The sequence below is a fragment of the Micromesistius poutassou genome (assembly GCF_964030765.1).
Source record: "Micromesistius poutassou genome assembly, chromosome: 22".
NCBI classification, from domain to species: domain Eukaryota; kingdom Metazoa; phylum Chordata; class Actinopteri; order Gadiformes; family Gadidae; genus Micromesistius; species Micromesistius poutassou.
In genome coordinates, this window is record NC_140292.1 from 1,014,853 (window position 1) to 1,033,472 (window position 18,620).

At 49.0% G+C, this 18,620-nt stretch overlaps 4 protein-coding genes across 6 annotated transcripts in view; 3 read left to right on the forward strand and 1 right to left on the reverse strand.

Annotated features, from left to right (window-relative positions):
- The first annotated feature begins 1,083 nt into the window (after window positions 1–1,083).
- Window positions 1,084–2,553, forward strand: sco2 (synthesis of cytochrome C oxidase 2). Of its 2 annotated transcripts, none has more exons than XM_084486967.1 (2): window positions 1,084–1,168; window positions 1,475–2,553. In XM_084486967.1, the coding sequence occupies exon 2, from the start codon at window positions 1,483–1,485 to the stop codon at window positions 2,416–2,418; it is 936 nt and encodes a 311-aa protein (XP_084343093.1). In that variant the 5' UTR covers window positions 1,084–1,168; window positions 1,475–1,482; the 3' UTR covers window positions 2,419–2,553. The 2 variants fall into 2 exon arrangements, with proteins under 2 accessions (XP_084343093.1, XP_084343092.1); XM_084486966.1 differs by having other exon boundaries at window positions 1,130–1,269.
- A 213-nt stretch (window positions 2,554–2,766) lies between these two features.
- On the reverse strand, window positions 2,767–10,442 carry ncaph2 (non-SMC condensin II complex, subunit H2). The gene is made up of 20 exons (XM_084486489.1): window positions 10,290–10,442; window positions 9,832–9,944; window positions 9,597–9,698; window positions 9,372–9,433; window positions 9,039–9,123; window positions 8,837–8,893; window positions 8,524–8,603; window positions 7,665–7,852; window positions 7,406–7,551; window positions 7,215–7,307; window positions 6,517–6,580; window positions 6,312–6,413; window positions 6,156–6,200; window positions 5,988–6,058; window positions 5,686–5,806; window positions 5,384–5,473; window positions 5,050–5,099; window positions 4,866–4,967; window positions 4,262–4,411; window positions 2,767–3,430 (listed from the first exon to the last, which is right to left on the reverse strand). Exons 1-20 carry the CDS (start codon window positions 10,291–10,293, stop codon window positions 3,302–3,304), a joined length of 1,854 nt encoding a protein of 617 aa, XP_084342615.1. The 5' UTR covers window positions 10,294–10,442; the 3' UTR covers window positions 2,767–3,301.
- Window positions 10,443–11,314: 872 nt separating this feature from the next.
- socs2 (suppressor of cytokine signaling 2) lies at window positions 11,315–15,484 on the forward strand. Of its 2 annotated transcripts, none has more exons than XM_084486805.1 (3): window positions 11,315–11,712; window positions 11,977–12,219; window positions 13,510–15,484. In XM_084486805.1, the coding sequence occupies exons 1-3, from the start codon at window positions 11,625–11,627 to the stop codon at window positions 14,061–14,063; spliced, it is 885 nt and encodes a 294-aa protein (XP_084342931.1). In that variant the 5' UTR covers window positions 11,315–11,624; the 3' UTR covers window positions 14,064–15,484. The 2 variants fall into 2 exon arrangements, with proteins under 2 accessions (XP_084342931.1, XP_084342932.1); XM_084486806.1 differs by having other exon boundaries at window positions 11,315–11,692.
- Window positions 15,485–18,285: 2,801 nt separating this feature from the next.
- cradd (CARD and death domain containing adaptor protein) overlaps window positions 18,286–18,620 on the forward strand; it is a 4,312-nt gene continuing 3,977 nt past the window's right edge. The window contains exon 1 of the mRNA XM_084486542.1: window positions 18,286–18,620. This exon is cut by the window's right edge and continues 21 nt beyond it. Coding sequence (XP_084342668.1) covers window positions 18,378–18,620 — 243 coding nt within the window. The 5' untranslated portion in view covers window positions 18,286–18,377.

Genomic DNA, 18,620 nt, shown 5'->3' on the forward strand with positions numbered 1-18,620 from the left:
AGTTCATCGATGTATGTATTGTCCCTGATAAATAAACGAATAAATAAAATACATTTCAACGAGGCTACCTTTGGGAGAAGGTAACGGCTGCGGCCTGCGGGAAGGCGGAGCTAGACGTCAAGCCCCGCCCAGAAAGGTCCGGCCACGCCCACAATCATATTGTGCATACCTGTTCCGGTTGCGGTTGAGAAGAAGGAAGACTGAAAGTCCGTCATGTCGATCAGTAAGCCTCATTCACATGTAATGAGGAGTGCCAACTCAACTACCTACTAAATAGGTATTCCTCATGGTTTGCCCTCTCAAAGGCTGAGTGGAAGTTCTCTCCCCAGAACGTCCACTTGAAGATGAAAAGGGGTCATTATAGGAATAGGGAGAGTATTCACATGAACACAGGGGAGACAGTGAGTGTTATAATTATTCATGTGTCCTTCATTTCCATAACTACCTCATATAGAAACATACCGATTGTGGTAACATATATTGCATGTGCTAATATAGCCTACATTGGCTTTAGGTTATGAACAACATTGTTAACCATATATTCACAGTATAAACTACAACTTCTTCATGGAGATTCACCTGAAAGATATTCTTTTGAAGTGCACCATTGGGATATTTCTGAATAGAAAAAAATCATATTATACATCAAATAGGCTACTTCTATAAAGTCCTATATTGCTATAAAGGCCTAGTGTTTATTGATTTTCCTTATTGACTACAATTGCCTAATACACAAATGATAGATAATGCAGTAGGCCTTTAAATGCTGTGGGAAATATGTTCCAAAAAGTTAAATTCAACTCGCCCAATGTTGCCAATTCATACCAAGAAGATGCAAAATGATCCAAGTAGAGGCAAATAATGATGTAGGCCTATATATTACAAAATATAAACGCATTTGTCTTTTTTTGGCTGATCTAATTATAGATTTTTCATTTCGTTTTATAGATGACAACATTTATGTACGTTAAAAAAAACAACAGTTCGCAGGTCTCGTAAATGGAGCAAGTTTCGTCCTGAATGAAGCACGATAAAGGTACTGGATGTGGGCGTGGCTGGACCTTCCAATCCGGATGTGGGCGGGGCTGAACCTTGCGGAAACCGGAAGTGACGTTTATTTCGGTCGCACTCCACACTGGATGGAAGACAGCTCAAATCTAGTGGCTACGTAAGTGTCCTTTTAGCCTGTCTGAACTGTGACAGTTAATCAATCAACATTATACACCTTATCACTCACTATTGATGCAACTTGAGCTCCTTCTAAAAAAGGTACGTTATGGTGGACCGTGGAGGTGATTCTGGGTGAAAGCAATGAATGAACCGGGGCTCGTTTTATTAATCTAAAGTTTGGATGATTTCATGTAGACTGCAGAATCGCACCATTGCTGTGCCTTCGTTTTAACACACGCCTAGTCCTCCTCACCTGCTCCCCCAGTAACGTTATTATTTCAATTTGGCTGTGCGTCCTGTGAAGAAGACAACATGGCCATGCTGGGGGTGGCGAGCTTCATCCAAGGTGACTTCCGCGGTGGCGCCACGTCCCTCCTGAGGTGCGCTCTGAGGGCGGCGAGGGACCACCAGAGACCCCCTCTCCAGAGACCCCCTCTCAACTCCACCCTACCGAAGCCCCTCAGCAACTCGACCCCGCAGGCCGTCTGCAGATACCAGCCTCTCCACAGTAGCTCCAGACTTCTCGGTTGTACAGCCCGGCCCACTGGTCCAGCTCATTTAACCCACCGATGCTTCCTCTCCACGGCCCCCAAGCCCGGCGCCAGGACGGCCAAGCTCCAGCTCCGGACGCGGCTGGCGGTGACCCTGGTGTTCGGGGCGGGTCTGATGGGCGTCTGGTGGTACGTGTACACGGAGAAGCAGCAGATGGCGCAGAGACAGCGCATCGAGCAGCTGAAGCAAGTCGCCCTGGGTCAGGGCAACTTCAGCCTCACGGACCACACGGGGCGCCGGCGGAACAAGAGGGACTTCCTGGGGGAATGGGTGCTTCTGTACTTCGGGTTTACGCATTGTCCGGACATCTGCCCCGAAGAGCTGGAGAAGCTGAGCGCAGTGGTGGCGTCGCTGGACAAGGACCCGGCGTTGCCCCGCGTACAGCCGCTGTTCGTCACGGTGGACCCGGCGCGGGACGATGTGGCGGCGGTGGGGCAGTATGTGAAGGACTTTCACCCCCGGCTGATCGGGCTGACGGGCACCGAGGAGGAGGTGAAGGAGGCGGGGAGGGACTACCGCGTGTACGCCAGCGCGGGGCCCAAGGACGAGGATGGGGACTATATCGTGGACCACACCATCCTGATCTACCTGGTGAACCCCGACGGCCTGTTCCTGGACTACTACAACCGCATGAAGAGCGAGGAGCAGATCGCAGAGAGCATCCGGAACCACATGAAGGTGCATGTGAAGTTGTGACCAGTTTTGGTTCTTGACATTAGGAACTTTTAGGAACTTTGCTGTGGATGCAGTTGACTCAGAGACAGAACCTGCTGCGGTTATTATAACATGAGGTGTTCTGGTTGTTTAATGTTGGCTGTAAAATGACTTATATATGTGTGTATATATATATATACATAAACACCAAACAATATTTGTTCAATGTCACGAGTGTGGTGTCCTGTGTGTGATCAGTTATCTACTTATTTTAACTAATCAGGAAAGAATCAACTAGTCATTGTAGGCCAATACAGATTTGAATAGGTAATTTGGTAGCAAGGAATATGTGGTGACAAAATCGAAACATGCCATCAGGGTTAATCCTTTACCACCAAACATGTTTATTATATTGCGGAGATACGAGCACAGTGGTATTTTAAATAATGAGCACTAAATGAGCCCACATGAATTGAATTCCATTTGAGGTGAAAACACAAAGCATTTCTACAGGGAAAACATTTAGAGCATTCACCATAGAGACACAACCAGAAGATATAAAAAAATGAAAGCACCAAGCACCAACGTCTTACTCAGCATCATTCCAGCAAACCTGGGCTTTTTTTACGCTGTAAATGACACTTGTTCAGCACGCCTCACGGACGAGAAGACTGACGAAAGACAGTGGGTCTACACGCATCCAGACCCCAGGTACGTTGCAACTGAAGGAGCTCAAGTCCACAGCCCAGTTCCAAAAATTTAATGTACATAATGTATAGGAATTCAAAAAGCAGATATATATCATGCTTTGCCAGATGATCTCCATTCCCTGTTGTGGGTTTCAGAGCCGTCCGTTGCAGGTCGATCCAGGTGTCGGTGGGTCCTGGCCTCAGGCCCCGTGGGGGTGGGGGGGTGGGGGTGGTCCTCACACGGCGCCCCCCATGGTCTTGAAGCGGTCGGTGGCTCTGTGTGTGCTGAGGAGGGTCAGCCCCATGGTGTCCACGCTCTCCTCCAGCCCCGTCTCGCTGCTGATCTCCACCGTGTAGTCGTTGGCCTGGCGGAGGACGGGCGGAGGACGGGGTTATGGTATGTAAACAAAGAACCACTTTGGGAGGACTGGAAGTAAACTATCAAATACCCTCCAAAATAAAGGTTTATTTTGGTTTTTCGAAAAAGGTCACGGACCATGCATTTTTAACCTTAACCAAGAATTGTTTTACTTACAAGAAGCAGCCTAATGGGGTAATGGATTCAAAAAGAGAGACAATGGCACGATAGAGATGCCAATTAAAATAACAACATGAAGTTAACATCCCCATAATGGAGCTGGGGGGGGGTTAGAGAGACAGGGCGTTCTTCTTGGTTGTGGAAATCAGGGACTCGAAGCCAGTACCTTTCCACAGGGAGTCGAGACGCCTCCACGTCTCTCTACACTATCCTTTGCCCCATTCATCTTAAGGGGGAACCCCCCCCCCCCCCCCCCCCCTTTAAAAAAGGGGGGGGAACCGGGCTGACCCACGTCAGTCAACACCGGTGACTAACATGCAAGTGGGCTGTTGTAAACGGGTCTGGTTCTCGCCTTTGTGGCCACTAACCAGTGGCCGCTCAAAGCGCTTTACAACGCTGCCTCCCATTCACCCATTCACGCACCGACGGCGGTGTCAGCCACGCAGGGCGGCCGCCAGCTCGTCAGGAGCGGTCAGGGTGAGGCGGCGTCTCGCTCGGGGACACCTCGACACTCCCAGCTCGGCGGAGCCGGGGGGAAAATCGAACTAGCAACCGTCTGGTAACCAGCCAACCCCCCCCGCTCCTACCTCCTGAGCCACATGCCGCCGCTTTAAAAAAACCAGACCACACCGAGCACGCCGCCGCCGCCGCCGCCTACCAGCTGCAGCGCCGCCAGCATGTATTTGCAGGCCTCGAAGTTGTCCAGGCCGCTGACCACGGAGGCCAGCGAGCGGTGCCGGCCCACGCTGCCCAGCGCCGCCACGATCCGGTCGCTGTAGTCGTGGATGTCGAAGGTGGGCCGCTCCTCCTGGGGGGTGGGGGGGAGGGAGGAAGAGGGGGAGGTTAATCAACATGACAGGATGGGACTTAAATAACATAACAACGACCTTGTGAAGTGAATGGATAGAAAGAAGAAGAAGAAAAAGCAGCACCTTCGGATAAAAAAAACAAAAACGTAGATAGTTATTGTGTGCTTTGAGAGTCATAGTCTGAGCTCAAATACTGATCCTGAATCATCGAACACACAAGATGAAATAACAACGATCTAATACGTGGATAAGATAATAATCCTGTACGGGAAAGGTAAGAGGTTATCGATATATGACAGCAAAATAATAACCACTTTTTTCCCCTGCTCATCGAACCAACAATAACGTTCCTTAAACCCAGAAGATGGTCTGAATAATGAAGTACACACACTGACCAAAAAGGTGTTCCAGTGTGTTTTAAGCGCACATCTGGTCACGTGATCCAGACCGTACCTGCATCACCAGCTCGGGGCGGAGCTTGTCGCCCCAGTCCTTGACCCTGCGGGACAGGGCCGTCTCCTGGGCGTACCCCTTGGAGTTGATCAGGAACTGCTCCTGGAAGCGGATCAGAGCGGAGCGGTCAGTGGGAGAACGGTACCGCGTTGGGTGAGCGGGGGGGATGTGATCGGACACGTACCACGCTCTTCTTGACGAGGTCCTCGTAGCTCAGCTCCTCCTCCTGGCTGCCTGGAGTCACAAACGGAAGAAGAAGAAGAACGGAAATCAACTTGTAGCTCGTCGTGTTAGCCACTGACGCTGAAAGGCCACGACTGAATTGACAAAGAGTGAGATGTTTGTTTCATGTTACAGTTGGACGAACGGCTGAACGCAGCATCATCCTCGTCCACTGTGACCATTTTCCTCTCAGGCTTCAAACGCTTGTCTCTCCTAGATGCTAAACCTCGACGACACGAGATCCTGCCTGAAGAAGTGGTCGTGAGACGGGCAGAGTCGCTCGCCCGTCGTTTTACCTGGCATTATGAAATCGTCTCCGCCTCCGAACTCGGCCGGGATGTCGTCCAGCGGCTCGTGGTCGTTGTCGGAGCCGTCATCATCGCCGCCTTTTGTTGGAAAAAGAAAGGAGCACATAAATAGGAGCAGTGCACAAGCACCAAGTCACCGAGTTTATCTGCGGCTTGTTTCAATGGAGACGTCATGAATGAACGACAAATGGATGATGTCAATGGATGCCATGGCAACACGTGGTGGTTGGCTTGGTGCTTAGTAGGTGTAGGTGTGTGCGTGTGCATGCGCGTGCGTCCGTGCATGTTACCCTGCAGGTCGTGGAGTCGGTTCTCCTCTGTGTCGTTCTCCTCCTCCCCCTCCCCCCTCGGAGCTCCGGCTGCCGGCTGCAGGAGGGTTCTCCTCAGCTCCTTGTCAGACACCACCGCCCCCTGGAGGGGAGGGAGGGAACCGCAGAACAGTGAACACACACACACACACACACACACACACACACACACACACACACACACACACACACACACACACACACACACACACACACACACACACACACACACACACACACACACACACACACACACACACACACACACACACACACACACTTACCGCTTTCCTGTTGATCCTCTTCCTCGTCTTCATCTTATCCTTCACTTTGCTCAAGTAAATGTAATTCAGATCTGTGACACAATCATAAAAAGGTTTACTATGCATACCTTTTTGATTTAATAATAATTTAATTAATCATTTAAATATTGATGATACAAAACTAATGACCTGTAGACGCCGGTCCACTCTTTAACTTGTGCTCCGGGGGATCAACTGAAAATAATATCGAGAAGAAACAAATTCAAGGGACACAAAAATCTGCATAATCAATCATCCTCACTCGTTAGATCAAACAACCACTAGCAGACGAGGAGAGCCACTCACACAGGCCGGTGAACCAGCTCCTGAAGTCCTGGAGCACGGCGGGCCGTTTCCGCTTCCTCTTGCCGCCGTCGTCCAGCCCATCAGGTACCTTGTAGCACTTCCCTGAGACCACAAACGACGCACAGTCCATCAGAACCACTGGGCTTTTACTTTGAAAATCCCCATTGTGTAGCGTGTTATTGTGAACGTTTATTTCCTTCCTTACCCGTTTTCAGAGGCTTGTCCTCGCCAAAGACGTCGTAGAGGTTATGCAACTGCCACGTGTTGGCCTAAAATAAAAAATGAAATACAAATGGGAAAAAAAAAAGACTTTCAGGTAGCACTTTACCTGCACTCCCAATTCATTCATAAAACACTGGATTATGTATGATTATTATCTGGTACACCTGTGTACCCCCACCTTGTTAACAATCTAAATCATTACACTGTACCCCGTGAGACAAGGCTGATCACAACAAATCCTAACTTGATGCCCGTCAGTCAGGAAATGTCTTTGGATGACAGTGTGACACTGAAGGACTATCATGTTCCTCCACAAAGCCTACAGGACCTAGCATCTCCCTCTGCTAGCGTGATCTAGCATGTCCCTTAGCCTACAGGACCTAGCATCTCCCTCTGCTAGCGTGATTTAGCATGTCCCTTAGCCTACAGGACCTAGCATGTCCCTTAGCCTACAGGACCTAGCATGTCCCTTAGCCTACAGGACCTAGCATGTCCCTTAGCCTACAGGACCTAGCATCTCCCTTAGCCTACAGGACCTAGCATCTCCCTTAGCCTACAGGACCTAGCATCTCCCTTAGCCTACAGGACCTAGCATCTCCCTTAGCCTACAGGAACTCGAATGTCCTCTCAAATCGTGTCTGGTAGCCGATGCTGGCGAACGGTGACGCGCTGGTCCCGTACCCTCTCCTGCTGGCCCCTCCTCTGCTGTTCGGCCTCCTTCTCGGCCGCGCGGGGGTCCGGCCGCTCCCGCAGCATCCGGCCTTCGCTGGGGGCCTGCAGGGGGGGGGAACACCGGCCGGGGGTCAGAACCTTTGTGACCCCCCCTAGGGGTTAGAGCCGAGCCAAACAAGAGACTAGAAGTATAACCGGACCTGTTGTCTCTCGATGTGCTCCGCTGGCGTGAGGTCCATCTCCTCGCCGGGGTCCTGGAGGGGCATGAAGTCGTCGTCCCCGCCGCCGTCGTCGGCAGCAACGGCAACGTGGTTCTCAGGGGCCTCTGGTACGGCACCGCTGTCAACTGTGTGGTGATAATACTTCAGTGTATTCTATTGGTGTTTTTTTTTAATCTTGAATCATACGAATATCTAACTATGGACTAGTTTGATTGTTTGTTTGTTTCCCCCGACGTACCGGGTTGCTCTGGTGGCTGACTGAGGGAGTGGCCCCCGGCGTCGGGGCCCTCGGCGGCGTCGGGGCGGTCCTCCTCCACGGGGGTGAACTCGGCGACGCCGTGGGTGAGCAGGATGAGGTCCTGGGCGCCGGGGATGTAGGTGTTGATGCGGAAGTCCTTGTGGCTCCCCAGCACCTCGCCCTTCACGCTGCGGGGACGCGGGAACATCGGTCACACACCCTCGTCCACACCGGCCCCCGGAGGAGGGCACGGCGTCCCCGATAACGCCACGGACTAGCAATAGCTCGTTCGTCAGCGGGTCTGAGGTTCACTTTGAGGTTCGTCTGAGTAGTCGTTTTAATGTGCGACTTGGAATGTGTGTACCGGCCAAACGGGCAAATCTATCGACGATTGGCTGGTGACAGGCGTTTCATTTTGGACCCTGGTAACTTGACTAACGTTTTTGAGTCCATTAAAGGGGTGATATTACGCCATCAGGTGTTTAGTGTGAGCAGCCGTTACAAGCCGTTTTGAAATTCTATTCCCTTTGTTTTAGTGACATCACAAGTGGGCGCGTCCACCTAGACGTAGTATGACGGACGGATCAGCAGCATTTGCTACAGTCCACCGGGTGGACTGTCCAGCACTGTCCATCATACATCTAGGTGGACACGCCCACTTGTGATGATCACACTCACCCCTTTAACACTTCCACAGGTCAATGAGGAGCAGGTGGGGGCATGGCCTCCTAGCCAAGAGGCCAACAGGGGATCTTATCGGAGTGGGCGTGGTTCTGGACCCAGAGCCTGGGTGTTTGGGCCGGGAAGGGGGGGGGGGGGTGGGGAATGGACCTGGTAACCGTGACGACGCTGAACCCACCTGATGAGGGGCAGCTTCTGCTTCTCGTGGGTCTCTGGCAGGATGAGGGCCTCGGGGGCCAGGGGGACCACGTGCACCGGCTGTGTGTCACACACACACACACACACACACACACACACACACACACACACACACACACACACACACACACACACACACACACACACACACACACACACACACACACAAACTGTTTACCTTCTGATTAAAAAAAAAAAAGCCAGAAAAGCAAGATGCCCACTCAATGAACACTATCTTTATCTCAGGTCTGTCCCCCTCCCGTTCAGGACGGACGGTGTGTCGGCGTTCTCACCGCGGTGGAGTCAGACTCGTGGGACTCGTCTGCAGCGCTGGAGTCCATCGGTTGGTACTGAGGACAACAACAACAACATAAGGTCAATCGGTTTTTGCGTTGCCAATTATCAAGTTATTTTAGGACCTTGACACCGAGGTGATGTACGGCCGTAGCCTGAAGACGAAGCACCGATGTGAGGCGGTCATGAAGCACTGCTCACCATAAAGTCTCCGTCGTCGTTGTCGTCGTCTGCTGCGTGGTCGCCCGCGTCCTCCTTGTCGGCTGCTCCCGCCTGCTTGTCCCGCCTGTTCAGAGTCCAAGAGCAAAGAGGCCGTCAGCATCTCTCTGGGGATCATCCCACTGCTCCAGAACCATTACCTGATGCCAACTGTGGCTGCTGCCAGCCTAAAGCCTCAACACCTCACCAAGTGGGGGTGGTGGTGGTGGGGGGGGGGGGGGAAAGGCACAACTAGAGGACGATATTCCTCAAGGTAGCTCCTGTATCCCATGCTGTGAACTTGGTTGGTGTTGTAGAGTAAAGAGGTAAGCAAACCTCTTGTTCTTGTCGTTGATGTAGTCCATCGTTTGGTACACCAGACTGTACAGAAGCTCCACCTGAATGAAAGGAGGAATTAAAAGTGCAAAACGTTGCAAATCACAAACCGACACTGACGAGATTTCTCCTTCATTGACGTAACAGAAGAAACAGAAGATATAAATCGAGACAGCAAAAAACAGCCAATATCAGTATGCCAGTATCAACCGAATAACAAACTACCTTTTTGCTGTAGATGCATGTCGATCCTTGGATGAGCAGCGCGGCTTCCGCAAAATTCAACCTGATCTTCCCTCCGTCAAAAGCGATGCACATCTCATCCAGCTGTCAGAGACAAAAGCGTTTACATGACGTCATATCATCCAGTGTCGGCCCTGAAGAAGTCATCGTCACCTTGTTTGCGGTCAAACATGCTTGAGAGAATCAAGAAAAGGTTTGTTCGTTGTTGTTGTTTTACCTCCTCCAGATAGTCGTTGAGCTCCGAGGCCACATCGATGTCCCAGTTCTTGGTGAGCTCCCGGATCGGTTGCAACAGATGGGCGAAGCGGTTCTCTGCAGACTCCATGACCGCTTTAATCAACAATCAAACAAAAGATGCAATCGATTTTGATGATGAGGTAGTACGGAGTATTAAGCAACGCACATAATGTAAATAATACTCATGTAATGCATATATATGGCATGTGTTATCATTATGTAACTTTATGCATATCAACCCGATGTTTACCCTTAATTTAAACCGATCTCTTGACCGTGATGTGTTTCACTTACAGAGCAAAACAGAGGAACGATACTTGAGATAAATACATTTTGAGTTGATCTGATCATCATCAACATGCAATAGTTGTCTGGACTCTGGACCTGACAGAACAGAGTGGATCTCTGTGCTGAACCCTTCGGACCAAACGCACTCACCCATGAACCTCAAACCCGCATCGGAGACGCTGCGCTCCTCAAAGAAGTTAAGTGTTGGGTGAACAGATGAAGACACAATGACACAAGATTGTGTCTTGGTCGTCCGCTGAGCTGCAGAAGGTAAACAAGTCCAAATAACCGCGCGTTAATTCTTCTTCCGACGTGGTTTGAGCATGTCTCCTCCGAGGCGCGGCCGCCCCCTGCCGCCCAGGCGTCAACATGCTGCTCGTCGACCCGCAGTGACATTGAATGGCCACACGATGGCGCCAGTTCACTTTAATACATATATTATGTTTTGATTTTAACTGGGCTTTGCAATCGCTGCGGCAGTGAACTTGACATTAAAAGAATAAAAAGGACCTAAAGTCGGACCTATGTGTGTTTAACCTATAGGTTACTCAATGCAATATTTATCCTTTTGTAGGCGTACCTTTGGTATGCATCTTATTTATAAGCAGCTGAACAGTTTATAGACGTTTATATTTATATTATAGACAGTTTATAAACAATGCATGTTGTAGGCTTACATGCAAACTATCAAGTCAGCACATATTATATGCACATATCATATCATACTTAAATTTCCAATATGAATTATTAATGGTAAACAATGCTATTATAAATGTAATTATGGGATGTAGGCTACTGTAAACAGCTACATCCTTATGAAATGAAAAAAATAAGTGTGTGTGTGTGTGTGTGTGTGTGTGTGTGTGTGTGTGTGTGTGTGTGTGTGTGTGTGTGTGTGTGTGTGTGTGTGTGTGTGTGTGTGTGTGTGTGTGTGTGTGTGTGTGTGCGCGCGCGCGTGCAAGCGATATGAATCAGAACTGTTAACTACCAAAAAGTTAATATTCGTCATGGGTTGCCTTGCAAAAAAAAAAATACAGATCTAAAACTTCACATTTCAGACAAATTAAAATGGAAAGAAAGGATGAACGGGGAATACAACCAGACGACCTTAAAACGCGCTGAGCCCGACCACGTGATGTGATTCCTGGAAAGTTCCTGGAAATGGTTCTTTGGTGCAGGAGCGTGTTTATGGACGCGCACCGCCTTTACTGCCCCGCTATCAACAGTGATGGTCGGGCAACACGTTCCACCGCCGATAGCGTCCATTGCCGACTGATCCTCCAGACGTGAAGACCTTGGCTTTGAAACGCACATCGACTAGCCGTCATCCATCGCAGTCGTTTTGCACGGAATAGGAGACGTTTTGTATTTACAGGGTCGCTGTCGAGTCGCGCGTTCGTTCCCTTTGCGTTGGATGTGTGCGCAAAACCCACCATCTCCTTCCACCCGGACCTGGTCTGTCACCATTCTGCACCTTTTATTCAAATGCGGAAACTTGAAGCTCGGAGGAAACATCATGAGAGCCAACATCTCCCCCAGGCACCGCTGATCGTGTACGCACACACACTCCTGTGTACGGTGGATTAACGCACTCTTGGCTTTACCACGTGTTTACATGACTGTGTGTGATCTCTATCCCGATGGGGAATGTATCGCGGTCTGTCGGTCAGATTTTAATCTATTTAGTGTTTGTACATGTGAACATTGGAAGGTTGATTGCTTGAAGCGGTTCAACAATGCGCCGTCCTGCCGATTAGAAATGTCCCCTGGGGATTGTGTGTGGGTTGAAGATACTACGGTGGTGCTCATTCCCGGTCCGTTTCCCACTCGTTCGCAGGTCGACGTCTCAAGCAGAAGTTCAAAGCGTTCGGAGTCCCCTGGCTGGTCAAGCGTCCGTCTGATGCCCGTTCTGCTGGCCGGCTGCAGCTAGACAACAAGGTCGTTCCACCAATGACCTGCCAGTCCTCCGAGCCTCCAGACGCTATCCAGCAGCATGAGAGACGGGCGGACAGCGACCCGAGGGCTGGGGACTCCGACGAGAACCGCATCGCGTCGGCTATGAAAGATCTGAGGAACACAGGTAGGTTTTGTTTGTTTGTTTTGTCCCAAAGTGGTGACCCTAACCCTAACCCACCGGGTCACTCGCTCGGTGCCATTACGCACGCGTTGGAATGCCTTTTATTTGAAGTGTATTGAGTGGATGTCGTGCATGCTTTATTCTAGACCAGCGGCCCATGACATTAAATATGAATCGCTCAAAGGCGGAAATCTTATTTCCTCAAAAAGAACATTGTTCGTGGTTTATTATATATTAACAAATTATTCACAGACGTTACGGTTTATTATATATTAACAAATTATTCACAGACGTTACTACAATGGGGTAGTGTGTTTTTTATATTCAGGCAACCTTATATTCAGGCAAAGTATTGTATTCAATATTTATTTTTCCACTAAAGGAGTTTTAAATTCCAGTGGTTGTTACGCTGTTTGTGATATCAGATTGTGAGATTTCCCATTCTTTGTTGTTCCGATTAGAGACATTGGAACGTGCAAACACACAACTATTCCGAGCACCGTGTAAAAGCAGATAATGCTTTTCAGATCATGTTTTTTTTGTGCAATATCTTTATGCCTGTATGTCATGGCTCCCTTGAAAAATAGGCTAAAGGTCTCAATGGGACTCACCTAGATAAATAAAGGTTAAATAAATAAAAAAAATGCACTGATAAATCCCATGCGTTCCCCCCATCAACGAATCTGGGAATCTCGAACGCCAGGAACGACCCCTTTTTCTGTTTTTCTGTTTTTTTTATCTGAGCAAGTGTAGAGCTACATATTTCTACACACACTAGCGCGCATTGTCTTTTCATGGGCCGTGACTACCTTGGTGGTGTCGATGCTGCGCATCAGATCAGATAATCCACGTACGCTGACCGCCCCTAGCAGAGGTAATGAAAGCAACGGCTGTAGATCCCATCGTTTGATGTTCATGGTCGATGCTGTGTGTGTGTGTGTGTGTGTGTGTGTGTGTGTGTGTGTGTGTGTGTGTGTGTGTGTGTGTGTGTGTGTGTGTGTGTGTGTGTGTGTGTGTGTGTGTCAAACTATGGAGCCAGGGAGAGGAAGGGAAAACAGCTGCCCCAGCGCACCCCGCTGCTTCCGTTTTTCTGAGAGTTTTATGAATGCAATTTTATTAGAGTCCATTTTTTCACAAAAATTGAATTTTAAACGTTATCAGATTTGAATCCGCCTAACGCACCCAGAAAGAGTTCTACCGTGGTTTGTTGTTCCTGTGTATTCAACGTCTGGCTCTGTTCTCTCCTGCCCCCCCCCCCCCCCCCCCCACACCCCCCCCACCCCCACCCCCCAGGCTGGTACTGGGGCAGCCTCACCGCCCACGAGGCGAAGGAGATCCTCCACGACTCCCCCGAGGGCACCTTCCTGGTGCGGGACAGCTCTCAGCGGGACTACCTGTTCACCATCTCGGCCATGACCTCGGCCGGCCCCACCAACCTGCGCATCGAGTTCAAGGACGGCAAGTTCAAGCTGGACTCGGTGGTGCTGATCAAACCCAAGCTCCGCCAGTTCGACAGCGTGGTGCTGCTGGTGGAGCACTACGTGCAGCTGTCCCGCAACAGCTCCAAGGCCGGCGCCTCCGGGGGCGCGGCGGACGGCGCCAAGGCGGCGGGCGCGGCGAGCCCCCCGGCGGCGCCGGCGTCCTCGTCCGCCGCGCCCGCGCCAACGCCCACGCCCACGCCCAGCGGCACGGTGCAGCTGCTCCTGACCAAGCCGGTGTACACGGCGGCGCCGGCGCTGCAGCACCTGTGCCGCGTGTCCATCAACCGGAGCACCCGCAGCGTGCAGGACCTCCCGCTGCCCAACCGGCTCAAGGACTACCTGACGGACTACGCCTTCAACGTCTGACGGACGGACGGCCGGGCCGGACGGACGGACGGACGGATGGACGCCGGGTATTACCAAAGGGGCGGAGACTGTGCCCCACCACCCCCCCCTGCCCCCGCCGAGACCAGGAGGTGGCGGCGGCGATGGTAGGGTGGGCGCGTGAGACGCAGGCACGCGCGTAACCCTTTGACCACTGTTTTGATCGCGAGGTGGGCTAGCACTTACACACTCTTGAGAATGACCACTCATCTTGAAAAGAAACTTTGGAGGAGCAGGAGCAGGAGGAGGCGTGCCGGGGAGGGAGGCAGGCAGGCAGTACCGTTCACCCTTTGAGACACTCCCGGTGTCGTCCTGCTGGCCCCCGATTGCCGCGGGCCCCCGGGAGTCTTTGAACTTTGAGGCTCGTTCCAAAGGATTATAATGAGTGAGAGAATGACGACGATGGGATTCGGAGGGCGGGGTCCCGGCTATTATCTGGAGCGTTGGGGCGGGGGGGGGGAGGAGGGCCTCATTCTTTTCTGGTGAGTCATTACTGCGGTACCGTGGGCTGCTCAGGTGAACCATTGGGTGTGCGTGGGGTGTTTTTGCACACATGGTCTGTTTATCGTGGCTTTTGGTGTCTCGGGAGAAAGGCATCGAACACAGTTGGCATTCTGTTTTTTTTTTTGCTTTTGTTATTCCAAGGCTTTCTTTTTTTCTTCTTTCTTCTTCTTTTTTTCGGCCTGTTTTCCGGACTGTTTGCCCCGTCCCTCCCTGCTTTTGTATCGTAGGTTAAACATTGAGGAACTAGGTGCTTTACTGGGTCAACACTGTCAGGGCGTCTACAACACTAGACTATGGAGAGCTCCGGTCCTTCAGTACGTACGGCACTCTGTTGCTACTGTACAATCTCCCTCTGAGGAATTTATTTTCTCTTTCTCTTTTTTCCTCCTGTGTTTCTAAGAAGCGGAGACATAATACCGAGCTGTTCTGTTCATAACCATACTGGAGTAGTATCCATTATGCTGGGCTGTACTTCCCATCAGATACACAGCCATTACATGCATTCCTTCTGCCCGTCATTTCAGAATAAGGTTTGATGTGTTTCGCTCGACAACAGATCTTTTGCTAGCGAGTCACATTTCCAACATTTCCCCTGCGATTGGATTTGGGACCAAGACATTTTGTAATACACCATGCATACAAACCGACAGCATTACACCGGCCAACTTAACTAAGTATTGCGGCTAACTTTGTTTTTCTGTTATTGCTGAAGTCAGTTGCTAGGTGATATCTTAATTGGATATTTCCGTTGTGATCGCCTTGGACTATTATGAAATTATTTTTGTTAAGGCAAAGAAAAATGCAAATATCGGAATGAACGATGATGTGTTGGTGGTTCAAAAGAATAAACTGATTGCTGCTGTTAAGACAAAGGAAGTACATTTTTCTGACGGCACTTATGTTCCTGTGCTATATATATATATATATATATATATATATATTATTGTTTTGTTCATGTAATTGCTCATCTCTACAGGATTTTTTCAATGGGTTATTTTCTTATTTTTGAACGCTCTTTAAGAAGTGCCCAATCATAGCATTCAGGCTACTCATGGATACACATCGCTGGGCAATAAAAAGTCAGGCTGATTTCTGAATTAAATAGTTGGGGCTAGGTGCTAATTCACTATCCCGGTAATGTCCAATCAAAGTAAAGGTAGTATTGCTGGTCTGCCTGCTCTGAAGTAAGGAATCCTTGCTCCATGACGTCACAAAACAAGCCAGTTGGTCAGGGAAATATAAGGTGCAGTATAAACAAACTGATCTCTGCTCCGTCTTACTGGATCCTAATAACTGTACAGCATATCTATGGTCGCGGCGAAACATTTGTTAAAAGTATTTATTGATTGTGTGCAAATGTGTTTTTTTTTCCTGGTAAAATATTTTTTTTAAACAAAGCTGTACACTATTGGAACGCATGCCATCTCTCCTTAAACATGATGGGGAGTGAATGTATTGTGGTGCTGGCCCCTTTGTGCTGTCGTGTTTCCTCGTGCGCTTTGTAGATGCAGTCTAAATTGATTCCACTTTGTGAGGGTTAGGGAGGGGGGGGGGGGATATACAGAAGAAAGGCAAATAATAAAAGACTGGAAAATAAAGTCTGCACTTGTCTCTGAATTGTTTTTTGTCCAGGTCCACACTGGCTCTGGAAATCTTGAGTTCAAACTACGATTACTTAAACATGCTACCGTGAACCTCTTTTAAAAAAACGACTTTAGTTTTACTTGGAACGCTTTGCATAAGCGCCTGAGATTACTTCCTACTTCCTCATTTCAAAACTGTCACTCATTGTTCTGGCCAAGGACGAAGCTGATGAGACCTCACACTTTCAGAATCATTTGGAGAATGGAAATGGCTCACTGCGCCTGTCGGTTGTCAGGTGTGCATAATAAACCTCTTATGTTAAGCTCACATAAGGTCATGACTGCTGCTCTACCTAAGCCCCTTAGGTCATTTTGTTTTGCAACATGTCCACTTGACACCACCCCTGACTTAACAAGTTTTTCAGTGTTTCAGAAGCAAGCTGCTGCATCAGTACCGTGGTTTCCGCTGTGCTGGTTCACCCCACAGCGTCTCTGGTTACCTGGGTCCAAATCCGGTTTCCGGTGCAGTCCGCAAAAACCCATTATGATTGGAAAGCGAAATTGGAAACCCAAGGTAGGAATTGTGTGGTTGTGACTCAGCCAAAAGACCAGCTCAGGTCTTCCTACCTTAGGCCCAGAGCAGAGCATGAAGAGTAAGCCATCGCCACACCACTCAAACCTGACCTGGAATCTGCTTGAATATACCAGACCATCAAAAACGGTTTGAGGCAGTTCTCTGATCTGCAATACTGGATTAGCAAAGGAAGAGTGAAAGAGCTGTTAAAAGTTCTCTTAAGCTATTGCTATAAACTTTCACACAGCTGTCATCAGTTTAGGCTTTCCCCACCCCAATGTCTCACATGGGTATTTCACTTCCCAGAAATGTGGTTCTAATACTCAACCAGCCGCTAACCATTTGTGGAATAATGTCCATATTGTATTGAAACCCCTTCTAACGGCACAATACTTAGACAAATAAGAACGATAGTGATGTTATTATAACTCTAGCACTATGATTGTTGGCGTAGCCGTCTATGCAGACTGTCAGGTGCTATGAATACTATTATGCCCTGGTTGGCGAAAGTCCAGCCACTGTGAACTATATTTGCAAACAGGTAAAATAGCCACGCCAAAGGCACACTGTGTGATTGTACCGACTTACAATGGAGTGTCTGAGAGCCATTTTACAGTGTCATTATTGAGGTTTAACTTCAATGTAGTTTAATTCAACCCTCAACTGAAGTGTTAGCTGCACAAGAACATCCACTCTCAGGTACAGTTTCCCCTCCACTCATTGTTAGAGTGCAGGGCCAAAATCAGTGGCCAGCCGTCCTATCAGCCGCAAGGCAGAGAAGCTTCTTATAAAGGATAACTTATTTATTATCTGGGAATGGCATTAGGCCTGCATGTAGGTACGAACACCAAAATAAGCTTTCTCGAATGGAGAGCTGCTTCAATTTGGCTTCTGTACATTTCAGATTGTTTTGGGCTGACTAAAAATAAATAAACAGTCATGAGCATGACTGATCTGACATGATCTGTTTTGTTCAAAACTTTAATATTTTTATATTTTTCACTGAAGACCATGACCATTGGGCTGTGAGGTAGGGTCACACAATACATTCAGGATTATTGAAACGAATCTGAATCCATACAAAAATTATAGGTGCACGTCTAGTATCACGTTAAGTATATATCTCTCTCTTTCTCTCTCTCTCTCCCCCCCCCCCCCTCTCTCGCTCTCTCTCTCTCTCTCTCTCTCTCTCTTTGCAATAGTTTACAGTTCAAGATTTAAAAAATAAATCCTATTTATGACTTATTCCATAAAACGTGCACTAGGAAAAGCAACTAGGTCTACTCTATCGGTATTGATAAACAATTTCCCTACTTAATATAATCTTAAATAATATAATCTGAAATAACTAAAATATTTTTAAATAAATACATAGTATTGATTAATCGGCATTGTTTATTACGTTGTTGTTTATTAGTGTTTAAAACGTTTACCTACCTCTAACCTCTTCAAATCTATTAGTTCCGCGGGTCAGGTTTCCAGTCGGACCATATAGCAGTGCGCATCGTCACTCTGTGATCGTAACGTTGTTATTATACATCCATGGATTGGTATCACTAACCAACACATTCTCGTACCTTAATATCCAGCTATTTCACACTTGGCTATGCCAGCGACCCCGCCGGAACCAGGAGCATGGACCCGGCGCACAAGGAGCTCCTGCGGAAACAGAGGCTGCACCTCTCCAACCAGTTACTAGTCAGCGGCACGATCGTTCAGTTTCTCTACCAGGAGAATGTTTTGACGGCGAGTCACGTTGAAGAGATCGAGTCCCAGATCACCAACCAGAGGAAGACCCTGAGACTCCTCGATGTCCTGCCGACTCGGGGACCCCGTGCGTTCGACCTATTCCTGGAGTCGCTGCTCCAGGACTTCTCC